Source organism: Pristis pectinata, chromosome 7 (assembly GCF_009764475.1).
Source record: "Pristis pectinata isolate sPriPec2 chromosome 7, sPriPec2.1.pri, whole genome shotgun sequence".
Classification (NCBI taxonomy): domain Eukaryota; kingdom Metazoa; phylum Chordata; class Chondrichthyes; order Rhinopristiformes; family Pristidae; genus Pristis; species Pristis pectinata.
Genome location: NC_067411.1, coordinates 60,753,075 through 60,772,463, shown reverse-complemented (window position 1 = coordinate 60,772,463; position 19,389 = coordinate 60,753,075). Strand labels below are relative to the sequence as shown.

The following is a 19,389-nucleotide window of genomic DNA, read 5'->3' as shown; positions in this document are numbered from 1 at the left end:
TGCTTTGGTATTTCCTTTAGTCCCAGGCCAGAGTAGTTAGAATGGCTCCAGGGTCAGTGGTGTGTTCAGCTTGTGAAATGTGGGAGTTCTGAGAGACATCCAGTCTCCCAGATAACTACATCTGCTTGAGGTGCATCCAGCTGCAGTTCCTTACAGACTGCGTTGGAGAACTGGAGCTGCAGCTGGATGACCTTTGGCTCCTACGGGATAACAGAGTTCCTAGATAAGAACTACAGGGAAGCAGTTGCTCCTAAGCTGCAGGAGGCAGGTAGCTGGGTGACTGTCAGGAGAAGCACGGAGAACAGGCAGGTAGTGCAGAGTACCCCTGTGGCCATTCCCCTCAATAACAGGTATACTGCTTTAGATACTGTTGGGGTGGGGAAATAACCTACCAGGGGAAAGCTGCAGTGACCAGGTCTCTGGCACTGAGCCTGGTTGTGTGGTGTGGAAGAGTGGTAGTGATAGGGGATTCCATAGTAAGTGGGGTAGACAGGAGATTCTGTGGATGTGAAAGAGACTCCTGGATGGCATGTTGCCTCCTGGGTGCCAGGGTCAGGGATGTCTTGGATCGGGCCCACAGCATTCTGAAGGGGGAGGGTGAACAGCCAAAGGTTGTGGTACATATTGCCACCAATGACATAAGTAGGAAAACAGATGAGGTCCTGAAGGTGGAGTATAGGGAGTTAGATAGGAAGCTGAAAAGCAGGGTAGTAATCTCTGGATTGGTGCCTGTGCCACATGCCAGTGAGGATAAGGATAGGTTGATTTAGCAGATGAATGTGTGGCTGAGAAATTGGTGTAGCGGACAGGGTTTCAGATTTGTTGATCATTGGGATCTCTTCTGGGGAAGGTACAAACTGCACAAAAGGGATGGGTTACACCTGAACTGGAAGGGGACCAATATTCTTGTGGGCAGGTTTGCTCGAACTGTTGGGGAGGATTTAAACTAGTTTGGCAGGGCTATGGGAACCTGAGTGGTAGGTCAGAGGTTGGTGCATTTAGTGTATAAGTAAATGCAGAGTGTAGAGAGACTAAGGAAGGATAGGCATTTGAAAGGGCAAAATTGCAGTCAGTTGGATGGGCTGAAGTGTATCTACTTTAATGCGAGAAGTATCAGGAACAAGGGTGATGAATTTGGAGCACAAGTAAGTACATGGAACTATGACATGGTGGTCATTACAGAGACTTGGCTGTCATAAGGGTGGGAATGGCTGCTGGATATTCCAGGGTTTAGATGTTTCAAAGGGGACAGAGATAAAAGAATGGCTTTGCTGATCAGGGACAGTGTCACAGCTATAGAAAGGGAGGATAGCTTGGAGGGATCATCTACTGAGTCAATGGGGGTGGAAGTCAGAAACAGGAAAAGAGTGATCACTCCATTAGGAGTATTCTGCAGACCCCCCCCCCCCCCCCCCCACGCTCCCCCAATAACAGCAGAGACCCTGAGGAGCAGATTTTGGAGAGGTGGAAAAATAACAGGGTCGTTGTCATGGGTGATTTCAACTTCCCTAATATGGATTGGCACCTCCTTCGTGTAAAGGGGATAGATGGGGCAGAGTTTGTTAGGTGCGTCCAGGAAGGGTTCCTGACACAGTATGTGGGCAAGCCGACTAGAGGAGAGGCCATATTGGACCTGGTACTAGGCAATGAGCCTGATCAGGTTTCTGATCTTTTGGTGGGAGAGCATTTTGAAGATAATGACCATAACTCCTTGACCTTTACCATAGCCTTGGAGAGGGATAGGAGCAGATGATATGGGAAAGTATTTAATTGGGGGAGGGGGAATTATGATGCTATTTGGCAGGAACTTGGGAGTATAAATTGGGAACATAAATTGGGGAAAGATGTTCTTGGGGAAGTGCACAGTGGAAATGTGGAGGTTGCTTAGGGAGTACTTACATGGGGTTCTGGATAGGTTTTTCCCATGGAGGCAGGGTAAGGATGGGAGAGTGAAGGAACAGTGGTTGACAAGAGACATAGAATTCTCTTCAATAGGAAGAAAGAAGGTTTCTTTCTAAGGTTTAGTAAGTTCTAAAGTTTAGAAAGCATGGATCAGACAGGGCTCTGGAGAGTTGCAAGGTAGCCAGGAGGGAGCTTAAGAATGAACAGGAGAGCTAGAAGGGGGGGCATGAGAAGGCCTTGGCGAGTAGGATCAAGGAAAACACCAAGATGTTCTCCATCTATGTGAAGAATAGGAGGATGACTAGAGTGAGGGTAAGACCAATCAGGGATAAGAGCAAATGTGCCTGGAGTCGGAAGAGGTAGGGGAGGTCCTTAATGAATACTTTGCTTCAGTATTCACCAGTGATAGAGAACTTGATGTTTGTGAGGATGGCGCACAACAGGTTGATACGCTAGGGCATGGTGACATGAGGAAAGAGGATGTGCTGGAACTTTTGAAAAACATTAGGATAGATAAGTCACCGGGGCTGGATGGCATATATCCAAGGTTATTACGGGAAGCATGTGAAGAGATTGCTGTGCCTTTGGTGAAGATCTTTGCGTCCTCACTGGACGCAGGAGTAGTGCCAGATGGTTGGAGGATGGCAAATGTCCTTCCTTTGTTTAAGAAAGGAGTAGGGATAACCCTGGGAATTACAGACCAGTGAGTCTTGCTTCAGTGGTGGGCAAATTACTGGAGAAGATTCTTGGAGACAAGATTTATGGGCATTTGGAGAAGCATAGGCTGATTAGGGACAGTCAGTATAGCTTTGAGGGGCAGGTCATGTCTCACATGCCTGTTTGAATTCTTTGAGGATGTGACAAAGCACATTGATGAAGGTAGAGCAGTGGATGTGGTGAACATGGATTTTAGTAAGGTGCTTGATAAGGTTCCTCATGGAAGGCTCATTCAGAAAGTCAGGAGGTGCGGGAACCAGGGAAACATGGCTGTGTGGATTCAGAATTGGCTCACCCACACAAGACCCAGGGTGGTGGTAGATGGAGTGTATTCTGCCTGGAGGTCAGTGACCAGTGGTGTTCTGCAGGGATCTGATCTGGGTAACCATGGTGCATTGATGGTGGAGGAATGAATATTTAGGGTGGTGGTGGGGGCGAGTGCCAATCAAGCAGTGCGGTTTGTCCTGGATGATGTTATCATTTTGAGTGCTGTTAAAGCTGCACTGAAGTGCACAAAATGCACAAGGGATCCCAGAACAAAAACCAGTATCTGGTTATGTCTCCAGTCATGTCAACAATCGGGTTTTTGATTAAATTCCTTTGCGTGCACACACAAATGTTATGCCAAGTGAAAGGATATTTTAGGATTAAGTTGTATAAATGGGGGGGTGGGGAAGGATCCAGTATAGTGTGATGGAACTGTATAATGACGTGTAATTGTACTTTGCTTTTGAAAAAAAGCTTTGTTATTTTTGAAGAACAGTGTGTTCTTTGTGGCTACATTATCATTAAATAAATACATTATTAAACAACAGTTTGTTTCCACATTTGGCCATGAACCAAATGCCTCATCCATACCATGTGAAGAAGGGGCCAAACAATACTTCCATTCCTAGGAAGGAAAAAAAATCAGACTTGGGACTCTTCCTACTAGCTGGTTATGTAGCAGGCCTGAGAAGTGTGATAGGTAGAGCTGAGTTACTCATACCAACTCTGAGGGGACCCAAGTATCTGTGTATTGGTCTTTTCATTTTATACCTGATCTCCAGTAGTAGGAAAGGCAAGAAAAGTCAGCAAGTAAGGCTAGTGGCATACACGTAAGCATTTAATTTAATCTTCAGTTAACTTGACAGCAAGGTAAAAACAATAAAAAAAAAAGGTAAAATTGATTAAATGCATAATAAACAAGGTAAAACAGGGGCAGCAGTGAAACTGATTTGCCTCAACAGTAGCCTGTGGGATGATGCAGGCAGAAGGAGTAACCTTTGGATCATTGGCTGAACTAAGCACAAGTTAGAAAATTACATGCAAGGTCAAAAGAGGCACTTGAACTTAAATTGGGCTGGGACCAGTGTCCACTTCAATTAAAAAGCCAGGGCAGTACATGTCTTGCATGGAACTGAGTTAACTAGCATAAAATATGTTCAGGAGGAGTAGAGAGGTTGACAGCTTACAGAATATCAAGAACAAGAGGGGGAAAAAATTAGTTGAAAGTAATTTACCTGAATTCCCAAAACATTTGCTAAAATGTAGCTAGATAGAAACAATAGGACTAATCTAAATGCCACTATAGAGATGTAGCTGCAGAGTATCCAAACCTGGGAATGAAATGGAGAAGATCTTGAAGGCTGTTGCCAGCAATTCCCAACAGAAAGGTTAGCATTTAATTGCTACATTGCATGAAGTCCCAGACTGCACAAAAGTTCACAAACAAGGGAATCTGGGATTTAGAGCATGGTACCGGAGCCCAGTCTTGCAGCAGTACACTGGGGAGACCTCACTGAATGGAGATTAAAGGGTATCAGATTAGGAGACAACAGGAAGGAAGCTGCTTTTGTATAACTATAGTATCATTTTGGAACAATATGTTAATTATTTACAACTGTCTTTTAGGTGTTCTTATTTAAATTTCTTTTTAATCTGGCTTTACTATGTTCCTCCTAAATCTCAACTCTTCCAATAGGCATACTCCTCAGCATCTTTGTAAAAGCTTGAAGATAAACTGAACTTCATCCAGAGTGTAAATTAAATCTATTGCTGTTAAAGAAAAACTGTACCTGGATTTCATTGGGCAGCATCTCAAAAATCTTCTCAACACTTTTGCATAATATGCCCCAGCTGTGCTGCACTTGATTGGGCACCTTCATGGCTTCATTTAGCCCCTGCAGAATTGAATGGCAAAGTTCTGGGCTTCCCTGCCTGTTTTCTGTTGTGAAGGATTGGACTGCAAGGACTTCAACAAATGTCTGAAGTTTATCCTCTGGCACATGTTTCATCCAAGAAGCAAGAGAAGTAAAGAGATATTTTCTCATTGCCAGCTGTAGAAAGAGAGAGTACAAAAATAAAAATGCATTTAAATAATGTTGCCACAAGCAGAGGGAAGGTTGATGCTCTTATTATCTATGTTGAAGTTTCTTGTGGAATTCCTCACAGGGAGTTTAATGGTTAATTGCTTTACGAGGATAGCAGTGATATTTGTTGTATTACAAAATATATTTGATTCTGCTTGTAGTAATCCGTATTGTATACAATCATTGGCCTCTTGATGAGTTTAAGCACCACCCAGATTGCAGATTTGTCTTTTTAAAGTGTAATTAGTAAGGCCAAATAAAGGCTTGTGAACATTGTGGCTCAGCATTTTCTGCTCATGCAGAACTTCTCTTTACATTCCAAGTGAATACCTTCATTTTGTTATATATGTGTGTGTGTGTATGTATGTATGTATATGTGTATATATATGTGTATATATATATATATATATATATGTATATATATTCCCAAAAAATCTAATTTAATAGGGATAGGGAAATACTAGAGAGGAAATAGGCATTCTGGAAATTAAATTTGAAACCATCCATCCAACCAGCTGAAATTGGCAGCAGTGGCCCAGAAATGAGGGTATGATTTACTGCCACAGACAGGATGCAAGTGGACCATGGGTCTCAAACTGGACCTGTTCTTTTTTGCTTGGACTATTGGTTAACAAACATACATTCTCCATTGGTTGGCTGCCCAAAGTCCACACCATGTGGCAAAATCTATTGTCCTGTTCTAACTACACTCCCAACATTCTTTTAAAGTTATGATGATATAGTTTAGTTGTTGGGTGGGTTCATATGGTGGTCCAAGGAATGAATGGGATTAGCAGCAAAAATCACGTCCACTCAGATTTCAAGTAGAAATTGTCAAAGTCCTGGTGTGATCCTCTTGAAGTCTTCTTCTGTTCTTTTATACTTTTGTTTGACATGCGACTCAGATGTACAGGCATGATAAGTAGTAATCATGCACATTTATGGCTCACACTTATGAGCCCATTGTGTCCAGGTTGGAAAAAATGTGCTTATTTGATTATTCATACGAGTTCTCAGTCTGTAGATTGTGGCATTTCATGTGCCCATCCAAGTACTTTTCAAATGTGATTAGAATTTCAGCCAGTGAGTTCCAGACTGGTCAAAAATGTTTTCCTCAACTCCTCTTTAATCCTGCAACCAATTAATATAAATCCATGCCGTCTACATCCCTGATAATTTTATATACTTACAATACCTTTACTGCCAACATTTTCTGTGCATGCACTTTAACAATGAAAAGGTTAACATAAATAAATAACAATCTATACCTACAGTAATGCCATGCACTAATGGTGGTGCTATCCACATTCCTAAAAACATTGCAGCACTTTGGGATGTCTGAGCCTGGGTCACTGCTACTTCAATGCAATACTGCTGGACATCTTCACCTATAGTCAGGGGGGAAAAGAAGTTGTATAAGCTGGTGGACTCCAACACGACCACTACGTGGCGCTGTTTGCTGTAAAATTAATGTAGAATCAACGTGCCCAATCCCAATTTCCAAACTTGCTTCCTCACATAACTTAAGATGCTAATTACCCATGCTTTTTTGACAACTTAGTAGTACAGCAAGCATGAGACGTACATTTCAAAATACATGGGAAGTGCATTACAAAAACCTTGCATTATGGAACTGTGGCATTTAAAATGACATAACCTAATCATAGAGGGGGAGGTAGATGATTTGGATTAATGTTACAGTAATTTTATACCATCCTGCAACGATAAAAATGGACAGCTTTAACTTACTACCATGTCCATCACAAGAGACTCTGCTCTTTCCGACAGGGTCACCATCTGAATATGTGCTACAGCTGGAACTTCCAAGGCACAAATCGTTGGGAAGTCCCACCACCCACAAGCTGCTCATCTGAAAACAAGGGTTGTATCAAATCCAACAAACAAATGATCACATCTAATACAGAAACTAACGTCGGGTGACGTCAGAGTGCTGGACAGCTCATCGCTTCAGCAGATTTTTTTTTTCAAAAATATGACCCATAACCTGGAACTTAGCTATTGATCAGTTCGGGCTAGATTCCATTGAAAAGCAGAGCATTTTTAAAATTTTTTAAAGTAATTATTTGAAGGAATATTCAAACTTAAAATCTCACTATTACTTTATAAATGAGCATCTGAAGGGAAAAAGAATATACCACCAAAAGTACTTATGTTTTAAAATTAGTCATTAAGTTCACCATTTGGTAGGTGACCACTTAATAAGAAACTGCTTTCTTTGAAGCATTAACACATTTATTGCAGAATTTAAACATTTCTACACCATATGAAACTCTCTATAATCTCTCCATCATAACCCTCCATCACCAGCATGACAGCCCCTTTAAATTTCTCACTGCTTTAATAGATGTAGGGAAGATTAGATGAAGAACCTGACTTTTGCATTAGTAGTCAAGATTAGTGGGCATCTCTCCACCACGCAGAGTTAAAACTGTTGAAAGGGAGGCCTTCATATTTGAACATTTTTTTTCTTTCAGCATTTTTAAAATATAATACATCACAAAAGAATGAATGTTTCCAATGTCTTGAAATCAATCTTGCTCTCTTTTATAGCTTACCAAAATTCAATCTCATAAGTGGAGATAGAATTGAAGCCCAATTCACAGGTGGATATTGATAACTGTTCCCACATCCAGCAATTGGTCCCAACAAAATCTTCACTAGCTGGGGAGGAATTGACTCAGGACCTGAAAATGAAATAATCTAGATATGAGAAAAGTATGTTGTGGTAGTATTGTGTAATAATATGTATTGAGTGTTTTCTGTTTAATTTTGTGCAGCAACATGACTTAATTTCTAGTACATCAATACCATTTCTTAAAAATAGCAAAAGAAACCTAATAATGGATTAATGTAAGTTAGTCACACTTTCATGGGAATAAATCGTATATCACCCTACCATCATTTAATTCTACACTATGAATGTAACACATCAACGACTAAATGGACAGAAGGTACCTTGGACAATTTATTCTGATCATTGTTATTAAAAGTGTTAATGGCATTCTGCAACAACTTAGCTACCTAACAATCATTCCCAAATATCCAAATCAAAATGTCTGAACTCCTCGTTTAATTTGTATTTAGTCCCAGATGATGTACCATATCCATTGAGGTTGAAGCCAGTGACTGCTTCTTGTTGAAACCTATATATAGGTCTCCAACCAGTTAGTGATGATTAGACTCTTGAAAACATCTGATTTACAGTGCTCATGTATTATTTCAGGAAAACCCAAAGGAACAATTTCATTAATCCAAACTAATCTTGCAACCTCAGAAGTACCATAAAAATTCCTGCATATGTGTCTTGGAAAAACTCCACTGACTTGCAGAGAAGACTGCTGTTTACAACACTGAGTTAGTGATTTTTAAAAAAACACACTTTTGGATCTATAATTTTTTGCTGGCCAGAGTCATTGTTGTGGACCAGGAATGTTGGCACCATCCTCAGTGTCAATGTGTGACACTGATCAAACGGCTGGTTAAGAACAATGCCACTCGGTCCTGTCATATCCTCAGCCAGTACTAACTTTTCATAACACTCTCATCTCAAGCTCAGCATCCCAGCTGTGCTAGTGAATGGAGCTGTTCAAAGAAGTCGGCAAGCTGCCCAATAACCCATATCAGATGTGCAGCTGTGGGTGTCTCCATGGGAGTGAAATGAGTTATAATAACTAATGTATCCTACAGATACTTGTGGCTTTATTTAGCAAGTTAAACAGATGTGGGAGCATCTTGTACCATGTGCACCCCCCAGGCTTTCAATCTCTATAGGCAAAACAATACCTTGTTTGGTAGATAATAGACTACGCAAGAGTAACAGCTCACCCCACAGACATTCCAATTAAGAGACCTCTCTGTTAGGTTAAAACATCAAGGTGAATAGAAAAAAGGGGAGTCATCTAAACTAGTCATCCAAAAAAGAAGCTACTATAGCACCCACTAATATCTTCAGTTCAGGTTTTCAGACACCAATACTCTTGGTATTGGTTTATTATTGTCACTCGTACCGAGGTACAGTGAAAAATTTGTCTTGCATGCCATTCGTACAGATCAATTCATTACACAGTACATTGAGGTAGTACAGGATAAAACTGATGACAGAATACAGAATAAAGTGTCACAGCTACAGGGAAGTGCATTGCAGGTAGACAATAAGGTGCAAGGTCAAACAAGGTAGATTTCCTGGAAGGTTTTACCAAGCATCAGTTAAGACGATTGGTCCTGCACCTCCACCGATGCAGGATTCCTACAAAATGGAAGTGGAGTATGAAGCTCCATTATTCCGACTATTCATGGTTATGCTCTGAGTAAATAAATACTTTCCAATAGAACTTCTCAACTTAGGCTGTCCCAGTTTGGAACCAATGTTACTTTTTGCCCATGTTGACTTAAAATCAATGCTCTATGTTTATGTGCCCTATCTTATTTAACAGGAAAGTCTAATAAAAATCTCCCACAAACGTCTTTTTTTTTAAGCTAATCTCTGTTCACAGCTTTATTCCCTAAAGCAGGGGTTGGTTCTTCTCTGAAGCACTGCCACAACTTGAATGCTTCCTTTGTATCTTGGAAAAGTTTCAGTTAATTATTGTTGCATTATTGCAGTTAAGAATAGTACAGTGTATTGGCTAGCTTTAGCATAATCTCCACCATAACTGAACAATTTTAACAGGGTACTTTCACTTTCTATTAATCTGATGAATATATGCACTAATAACTACTAATAGTATAATTGATTTAGAATCAGCAAATGCAGTCTGGCAGTCTGAGAATTTGTCAGTTTCTCATGAATTTCCAAAGAACTATACCCCAATGATAATGATGAAGTATTTCCATCCAAAGGGTCAACTCATCACTTCCCTCAGCAGATGCTGCCTGATACAGTCAATATTTTTTCAGACTAAAATAACCTAGACTGCCAAAATCCTGGCCCTAGGAGTCTAAAAGATAAAGCTACAAAAGAAGATAATGAGCAATTGAACCTTCTTGAGAGGATACCTCATTTACTTTCATATAGTCTTTTGATCCTGCAGTTTCTCGTGTTCTAGATTTGTTTGTATTGGGGTTTTTGATAGGAAAATTGAGCAAGATTCATTTACATTCATACTCTACATTAGTTTGAGCATTCCCTTAAAACAATATGACCCCTACAAACAGAACTATATCATAGCGATATATTCAAGATACTCCTTAGCTGCACAGCAATTCAAGTTTCAGACAGATTCATTCCAGAGTGCAATTTGGAATGTTGTGGAACCAACTGTTAATGTTAAGGCTTCCACTGGGGCAAACCTCAGTTCAGGGTTGAATAAAATGATCTTCAGAAACTGAACATAATCATTTTGTGAAATAGTGAATGTAACTCAATAAGAATTCTAGCATTACAAGATAAAATAATCTTTACTTACAATACCTTGGAACTTCAGCCCAAACCTCAGTGTTATTCCATCCCATAAATGACCAAGAAAAAAAACTATTGAGAAAACTTTATTATGAAAGAAAAACATTTGCTGGTGCAACTGGATATTTTCCACATCATACCTTTCTTTCCTGCTTCAATAATATAATCAGTAGCACATCTGAGGACACTCTTTTCTGGTAAATACCCAAAATCTGGAGGAACTATAAAAACAATTGATATCATTAGATAATGAGGCTCCACAGACAAAGGCCCCTTATGGCACTGGTCGGCACGTCACTTACAGGCTTCAAATAGTGTGAAACACCACTCATGTTTAAGTGAGCTATCTGTAGTGCTTGCTAACCAGCCAACAAAGCAATTAAAGAAAAAAAACAAAGTGACTGAGATGTGCATCAAGACTGCTGGGCAGAACACAGCACTTCCACAGAGCTGACAGGCTGATTTCTTTTTTTAAAAAAAATTCAGTTGTAATTAGATGACAGATAGATGGTTAAAAAATACATCGATAACATCTCAAAGTTGATGTCAGCTGACAAGCAAAACCCTGCTGTCATATTCAGTTTCGCTGGATTACTTTCCAAACACTGGCAGAATGTATGACTCCATCTCCTGGCAACGGGCTAAGTAGTCTCAGCATCCTGGTAGCTTAATCATTTGAAAAATGTGGCATCTATGGATGCACAGCGTGTATGTTGTACTGCAGGTCACAGTCAAAGAGAGGCTAAGTGGGTGGGGGGTGGGGGGCAGGGTGGAGGAAGATGTGACAATTTTCACCCTAAAGCCTCAATCAAAAAAGGTCTTTTAAATGATTTTAGAAATTGTTAAACCTTGCTTTTCAAAAAAAAACAGAGCTTAGCTGTCAAAAAGCCATTGGAACTGCTTCGACAACAACATCATGTCAGACCTCGAGCAAGATGATATTCTTTGGCATTAGTGACTGGACTGGTCAGCAAACAGCTCCAAATGAAATGACATCATCAGAATTTCTGCTATTGCTGACTGCCAAGTCAGACTGGTGTCCAAAGTAGGGAATGCCAATGCTGGATGTTGTTGTTGTCTATTCTTGTCTCAAAGTTACCCAAACTTCTAACAAGGTAGAAGAATCCTTCCACATATATCTAATTGTAGCACACTGGCACTACTCCAGTGACCCGGTTCGATCTTGACCTTGATTGCTGTCTGTGCGGAGTTTGTCCATTGTCCCTGTAACAATTCCCTATGAATTTTCCACATGCTCCAGTTTCCTCCCAAATCCCAAAGGAGGTGCTGGTGGGTTAATTGACTACTGTATTGTGCTCTTAGTATAAGTAGATAGCAGAAGAAATCAGGGCAGGGGGTGGGTGCGTGGGTGGAAGCTTGTCATGTAAGAGAGAATAGGTTGTAGGGAAATAAATGAGGGAATGGGAATTGCTGACAATCCTGACAGGATTGCTCTGAGAGGCAGATTAGACTCAATTTGCTGAATGGCCTCCTCCAATATTGCAAGATGATATGAAAAGTATGAGTATGTTCTCCTTTAATGCATATTCCTTACCTTGTCAACAGCTAAAGTTTCTATTCTGGTATGTTTAAGAAAGAAAAGCTCACAGCACAGATCAGAAGTTATCACTTTCTCAACTTCTCACAAATCACAGGAAAATTACTAACCTGAAGTCCGACTTTGACTGGATGACATGTTGGTCAAATGAAGGTGACCCAAAACAAAGGCAGCATTGGATTGTAGTCCAATTACTCCAGAAAAACTAATAATCTACAGTAAGATAGAATATTAATGGATAAATAAAAATAACACACAAAATACATCAAGTCATAGAAGTGAGCAAGCACAATACAACATTTTAGTAGATTTTCCAAAAGCTTTACTTCACATTACATGAAAATATATTTTTTAATTTCCCTGCTCTCTTCAGTTCGCTGTTTCTAGATCTCAAAATGTGACAATTTAAAAACAAAAAGCTTGAGAAAAATGTGCTTGAATTAGTACTTGGCTGGCCTCAAGATTGTCCACAGGCAGGGCATTCCAGCTTTGAGCCAATGAAGTATGAAAAATGGACCAATAAATATAACAGAGACAATTCCATCCACAATTCAGACAGCCCATTCCAGGTCTCCACACACAGACAAGGATTACTTAATGATAACCTCCATTGTCATGCAGCTCACAAGGAAATGACTCAGGTCAGTATGATGGGTGTCTAATGAATGAATGCTGATCAGAAAGGATCAAAAATACAACAACTTCACTAGTTTACAGCAAGCATGAGGCCCATGAATGTATTATTGGATTTAGTTTTGGATAAACTGTTGAATTATCAACATTCAAATCATTTTCTCTACAGTTTTGGTTATTTTTATATTAACACATGGAATTAATTGACTGAATATCAGATCAGAAGCAGGTAGGGAGTAGGATTGGGTAGGTGGTGCAGAGTGTTGTTTGCATTCAGGAAACCAGAAGACTGGCTGCTACTAGACAGATCAAGAATCAGCTGCCTGCTGGGTGAGGATACCTTTAGCACAAAGCAGATGAAAGGGAGAGAGATTTAAAAAGCCTATGGTGGGAGTCATCAGAGGCTTGGAGGAAGGGCAGACAAAGAGATGAAAGGTGGTGGTGGAGATCATGGAGCAAGTATGAATCCACTCAGCAAGATCTAGCCAGTATATGGCAAGGTTCTAAGACCCAGCAGCTCTATTCTTCCTTTAGCTAAGAGTTTTCAGGAAAGAGCCACCCACGATTAAACTAAAAATAGTTACTTACATTGAAGTATACAGCCTTAATATAATATTTAAATATCCGACAAGCCTCCTACAAGAGGATTGGTTCCCTGACTCCAGTGAATCCAGCAGTGGATTGAAGTCCTATTTCAAATTTTTATACATTTCACCAGGCCCAAACCCACTGGTAGTTGGGGATTAAAATTTCTCATATTTTCCCACATTTTAAAACTGCTACTTTATTTGTGTCTTGGTTATATTAACTGATATATGAGACTGTATGTGTTAGGGCCACACTCATCTGCAGGCATTGTAATGACTTAGGGAAAGGTAAGCATACTGCAATGACAACGTGAAATAAATTATGATGAAATATAATTTAATGTAATGAGGATAAAAATTAATAATTAATCCAACAAAACACAGATCACTGGAACATATGGAAAAACCTCTGTAGTAGCAAGTTTTTCACTAAAGAACAAATAGAAATATATGGAATTGTTCATTATAGCCCTCACACAAGTACCTAACATAAGCGCATCAAAACTGTGCCGAAAAGAATCAAAATGGCAGGAGAAAGGTTTGCACTAAACATTAACAGAAACATCATTTAACACAAATTATTTCTTTTATCTGCTCATGAAATACATTTATGGCATTTAATGTTGATGTGTTATTTTTGAAACCAATTTTATTCATTCATTGGAAGTGTGCTCATGTGTCACAATAGAGTGGAGCTAGATGGAAGACAGATAAATGAAACTGATGAGCAATCAGTACTTCTTCCAAATTACTTTACTGACTGCTACTTTGAATTTTCAATATACCATTATAAGTAGCAATCTGTTGCATTACTCCACCTGTACTCAACCGGTACTTATTCACAACTCCAGCCACGAAACCAACCACAGATCTGAGAGAAGATTGGCAATCTTTGCTGAGATCAATTGCTGCAGAGACTCCAATGTTGAAATCAACAAGGAAATTTCTATTTAAATGAATTTCTAAGCCAGTAAACAGAAATCACACTGAGAAAAGCATCAGTTGGTAGCACTCTACTCACAAAGCTGTATCCAGTTTCGAAAGACAGGTTCCGTACTGATTTAAAATGGATGCTCCACTCAAATCAATGTTGCATTGCTGCTGACTGCACAATTGGAAGCAAGAGAGTGATGTCTTACGTACATTTTAGCAGCTTGGCCTGTGGCTGGTGTTGGAGGAGTATATTTTTGGCCATTTCTCTCAGAGGCACCGTAGCTTCGATGGTTAGTATTATGACATCACGGTGGCAGAGATTAAGATGACCAATCAACTGAAAAACCAGCCATTCCATAATTAGGTGATAGGAAAAAAGGACAACAGATCAGAGTAGGGAAACAAAATAATACATGCAGCCCCAAATCTCATGGGCTTCTCATCTTTCACGCCAAATTCTCCTGGATGATTGACAATGCAAGTAATGAAACTACGTAATATTATGGTTGCACAATGATACAATGTTGCCTGGGATGGAGCATTTCAGTTATGAAGAGAGACTGGAGAGACTAGGTCTGTTTTCCTTGGAGCAGAGGAGGTTAAGAGGTGACATAATTGAGTTATATAAAATATAGGGTAGAATCCAGGAACCATTCCCCTTATCAGAATACCTGAAATGCACTGCTGGACAGAGTGGTGGAAGCAGAGTCATTGACAGCATTTAAGAAGTGTCCCAGCAAGCACTTAAATCACCTAGGCAGAGAAAGCTAGGAGTCAAGTGCTGGAAGATGGGATGTATGCCCATTGGCCAGCATGGACATGGTGGGCCAAAAGGCCTGGTTTCATGTTGTATGACTCTTTCACTCTAGTACCTCTCCTGTAAAAATAGATGTGGATGCACCAGCTCAGAAAGGAACCAAATGTCAGAAGACCAGTAAAAACAGACAAAATGCTGGAAATACTCAGCTGGTCAGGCTGCATCCTGGGAAAAGTAATAGAGTCAATGTTTCAGGTTGGAGACTCTTCGTCAACACTGAAAAAGAGATTAAGAAAAGCTTGTAAAGCTCTGCAGGGTGCGTGCGTGCGTGTGTGTGTGTGTTGTCTCTGATAAGGTAAAACTGGGATGACCATGGGGTTAACTCTAAACAATGTCCTCTGGTAGTGAATGGCAGCAGTTAAAGTGTAAGAATATAGACAAAACTACCTGGACCAAAGAATGTGGGTGTTGCCAAATATGGAACAGGAAGACCTGCCAGCAGATCAATCTGGGCATGTTCGCCACTCCCAGAGAGAAAAAAGGGATGGAGAAACGAAAGCATCTTAAAAGTTTTGAACAGTCTCCAACCTGAAACATTAACTCTAGAGAAACAAAGGACTGCAGATGCTGGAATCTAGATGAAAAACACGACAATACTGGAGGAACTCAGCAGGCCAGGAAGCATCCGTGGAGAAAAGCAGTCGGTCAACTTTTCAGGTCAAACGTTTCAACCCAAAACGTTGACCACCTGCTTTTCTCCACGATGCTGCCTGGCCTGCTGAGTTCCTCCAGCATCATCCTGTTTTTCATCTGAAACACTAACTCTGTTTCTCATCTCACAGATGCGGCCTGATCTGCTGACTACTTCCAGCATTTTCTGTTTTGTTTTAGATTTCCAGCTTCTGTTTCCTTTTGGTTGTCAGATGACTGGAGTCTGTTTAAAATGTTTTCCTTAGAGTTATTGACGTTCATGGCCATAACCAATCAGTTCACCTGTAGTACAGTGGGGGAGTGGGGAAAGGGAATCTAAAACCAAACAGCACTCTGATTTAGTAATCATTCACTGTGCTCATGTTCCTACAGCTGATTGCTTCAATGAGTGTATTAAAATTATATATTAGCAAACATTCAAAACATTACCTGTGTCACTGCTCTGATAACTTCATTCATCTTTGATTGAAAGTGGGATGACTGGATCGTATCCAACTTCAGCTGTGTATGAATGAGTCAACACAGAGATTAGACAGCAATAGATTAGACTCAATAGATCAACTGGTAGTTGCAGAAGCCTGACAAATCCATACCTGCATTTTTGCTTCAGAAACTAGATTTTTATAAACTTCACTGTAACTATATTCTAGATAACAAACAATATTTTTTATTTTAATTTGAAAATGAATTGAGATAGGAAGGGATAAGGACATGGAAAGGTTTGAAAACAAGGATGACAGAGATGATAGGTGAACTGGACAACATGAGTTCAGGCACCAGAAGCTGAGTTTTGGATGAATGTAATTTTACTAGGAGCTGGCCAGGAGACTTATTAAGTTATTAAGACCAGAGATAAAGGCAGCATGGGATGCTGTTTCAGCAGTAAATCTACTTAACAAGTAGGGGCCAGACGGAATTTGTATGTTCAGGAGATCAGTGGTGGGGATCGATGCAGTGGTGTGGCAGGGGTTATCTAATTAGCAGATAGGTATCCCACTATAGCACTGAGCTAATAGTGCATAGTCTCAACAATGTTCAAAAAGCAGCACAGCATAGAAATTAACGTCACCCCAAGAAACACTCGCGTGGAAATCGTGTCAGGGGTGCAAGACAGACTCATGACAAGAAGTGCCCAATTGTACTTCTTGAGTAATGCAAGGTGACCCAGAAATGGTGCAATTGAATTTCTAAGCTCCTATACCGAATTAATAACATTAAGGTTTCCCCTTATTTAGTCTTCCAGTCCATTCATTCCAAACATTTTAATGTAACAATAAATTAATTTCAAGCAATGGACCTACCTGTATCACAGAACTTTCAGATCCCACCAAAGCAACAAGCCCGTTTACTGCAGCTAATCGATGCATCGTTGGGCAACCCTTTAAGTGAGAAAAAGGAGAAATGAAAAGCATTAGATAAATCTGCTAACAATTAACATATCATGGGCACTGAATGCAACAGAGTCTGCAGAAACATTTGATGTTATTGGCATATCATCTGTAAGTAATGTACTAATTACATGACATCTTAAGCTTTTATTCAGATGAGATATAATGATATCAAAACACCATTAACATTAACTTGTTCATCCACTTTTCAATTGGAAAACATTGATCTAAACTAACTGAGAGAGAATACCTGGGTTATAAATAGGAAGTTACTTTATCCTAACTTCCAATGGATAAAATGATAAAATTACTGGTGAGTCTGAATTCTTGAAAAATTGTAATAGGTTCAGAGATAAAATGATGCACACGCAGTCATTTATTGAATACATTATTGTCATCAGTCAGTAGTTCTGGAATTTTATATCATGGATGATAGAATGCCAAAGAAAATCACTAGTTAAAAAAATTCTGTGTACTTTCATAACAAATAACTTTCCGTAAAGCATTTGTGTTACATTTCCCATAATAACATCAATATAAGTAATCATTAAGAAACCTTGTGCCAATTCATTCACTTCATTTAACTTTAACTCTGGTAATGCCTGTTATTTCATTAACCCATGAGATTCATTTCAAACTGTGGCAATGTGGTCAGATGAAATGCCCCGAGTTACCATTATTTGCCCAATGGTTGATTGAGTCAGATAGCGTCCAAGTGCCCTCATCACCTCATCTCTGGTTCTTACCTTAATTACCTTTAATCTATGTTCTCTGGTTATTGATTCTTTGCTGATGGAAAAGAGTCACAGAGTGATACAGCACAGAAGCAAACCCATTGGTTCATCATGTCTTTGGAACCATCAAGCACCTGCCTGTACTAATCCAATTCACCAGCACTTGGTCTGTAGACTACCCATGCCTTGGTGATTCAAGTGCTCATCTGGATGCTTTTTAATGTTGTGAGGGCACCTGCCTCTTTCACCTCTCAGGTAATACATTCCAGATTGCAAAGACGGTCTGGGTGAAAAAAAATTCTTCCTTAGATTCCCTCTAAACCCCTTACTCTTCACCTATAACCTATGCCATTTAGGTCTTAGACACCTCTGCCATGGTGGGAAAAGTTTCTTATCTATCCTATTATCTATGCCTTTCATAATTTTGTATTCTTCAGTCAGAATTCCCCTCAGCTTCCTCTGCTCCTAGGAAAACAAACCACCATATCCAATCTCTCCTCATAACTGAAATGTTCCATCCCTGCCAACATCCGGTGAACCTCCTCTGCACCCTCTTCAGTGCAATCACATCCTTCCTATCATGTGGTGACCAAAATTGAACACACTATTCTGGTTGTGGCCTAACCAAAGCTTAATAAAATTATAGCAAGTCCTCCTTGTTCTTATACTCTATGCCCTGGCTAATGAAGGCAAGCATCCCATATGCCTCTTCACCACACTATTTACCTGTGCTGCCAAGATCCCTTTTGTTCTTCAATCCTTCCAGGGCTCCACCATTCATGGTACATGCCCTATTCTAATTTGACTGCCCCCCCCCCCCCAGCCCCCAAAAATGCATCAATCACACTTATCAGGATTCCATCTGCCATTGTCCTACCTAATTTACCAGCTGAACATTACCTTTCTGTAGCCTGACTACTTTCGTAACTATCAACACCACCACCAATTTTCATGTCACCTCATCCCTCATTTTCTTCCCTCCTACATTGATAGCAAAGTTGTTCATGTAAATAACAAACCACAAGGGAAAGATTTCTTTTAATTTACTCTATCAGAACTGTCAATGAAATTGACTGCGATCACTCAAACTTACAGACTACAAACTGTTTTTTATAGTTTAAGTTACTCTATTTTATCCACTTTACTGAACTCCCATTCTCCTAGTGTGATTCTAACAAGTCTCCTCTGTCCACTGTTGAAGACCGTGGCATCCTTCCTAAAGCATAGTTCCTAAAATGGCCACAATAATCCAGTTGGTGTTGAAAAACAGTTTACAATTACTTTGCTTTTTCACAAAATGTCTCTATTTGTAAAGTCATGGACACCAATGCTTTAACAACCTTCTTGCTTTATTTTAACACTTTCACTGTATTGTGGACATACATTCCAGATCTTTATGTTCCTACTCTTCCTATAAAATTATATAATTTTGCTTTATGTTGTCTGTTCCCATTCTTCCCACCAAAAAGGTATTACTTCACATTTGTCAGTGTTAAATTAAATCTATCTGCCTTTTAAAAAAAAACTAATTGTGGGTTTCCTTGGCAAGGTCAGCAGTTATTGCTCATCTCAAAGATAATGGTGATAAGACTCCCCCAGAACTGCTGCATTTTGTGGTAATAGTACCAGACCAAAGCCTGCAGCTCGTCTCCTCACTGTTTATCACAATTTTTCCCCAGTTTTTAATCTGTAACTATAT

At 39.8% G+C, this 19,389-nt stretch overlaps 1 protein-coding gene across 7 annotated transcripts in view; it reads right to left on the bottom strand.

Annotated features, from left to right (window-relative positions):
• The window catches only part of focad (focadhesin), a 175,321-nt gene that overhangs the window by 12,937 nt on the left and 142,995 nt on the right, over nt 1-19,389 (bottom strand). For 6 of the 7 annotated variants that reach the window (XM_052019164.1, XM_052019163.1, XM_052019166.1 and 3 more), the window contains 7 exons: nt 16,870-16,947; nt 15,998-16,069; nt 12,058-12,160; nt 10,530-10,610; nt 7,547-7,675; nt 6,243-6,358; nt 4,677-4,937 (listed from right to left, as the gene is read on the bottom strand). In XM_052019164.1, coding sequence (XP_051875124.1) covers nt 4,677-4,937; nt 6,243-6,358; nt 7,547-7,675; nt 10,530-10,610; nt 12,058-12,160; nt 15,998-16,069; nt 16,870-16,947 — 840 coding nt within the window. The remainder of the gene's footprint in view (nt 1-4,676; nt 4,938-6,242; nt 6,359-7,546; nt 7,676-10,529; nt 10,611-12,057; nt 12,161-15,997; nt 16,070-16,869; nt 16,948-19,389) is intronic. The other variant, XM_052019168.1, reaches the window with a different exon arrangement.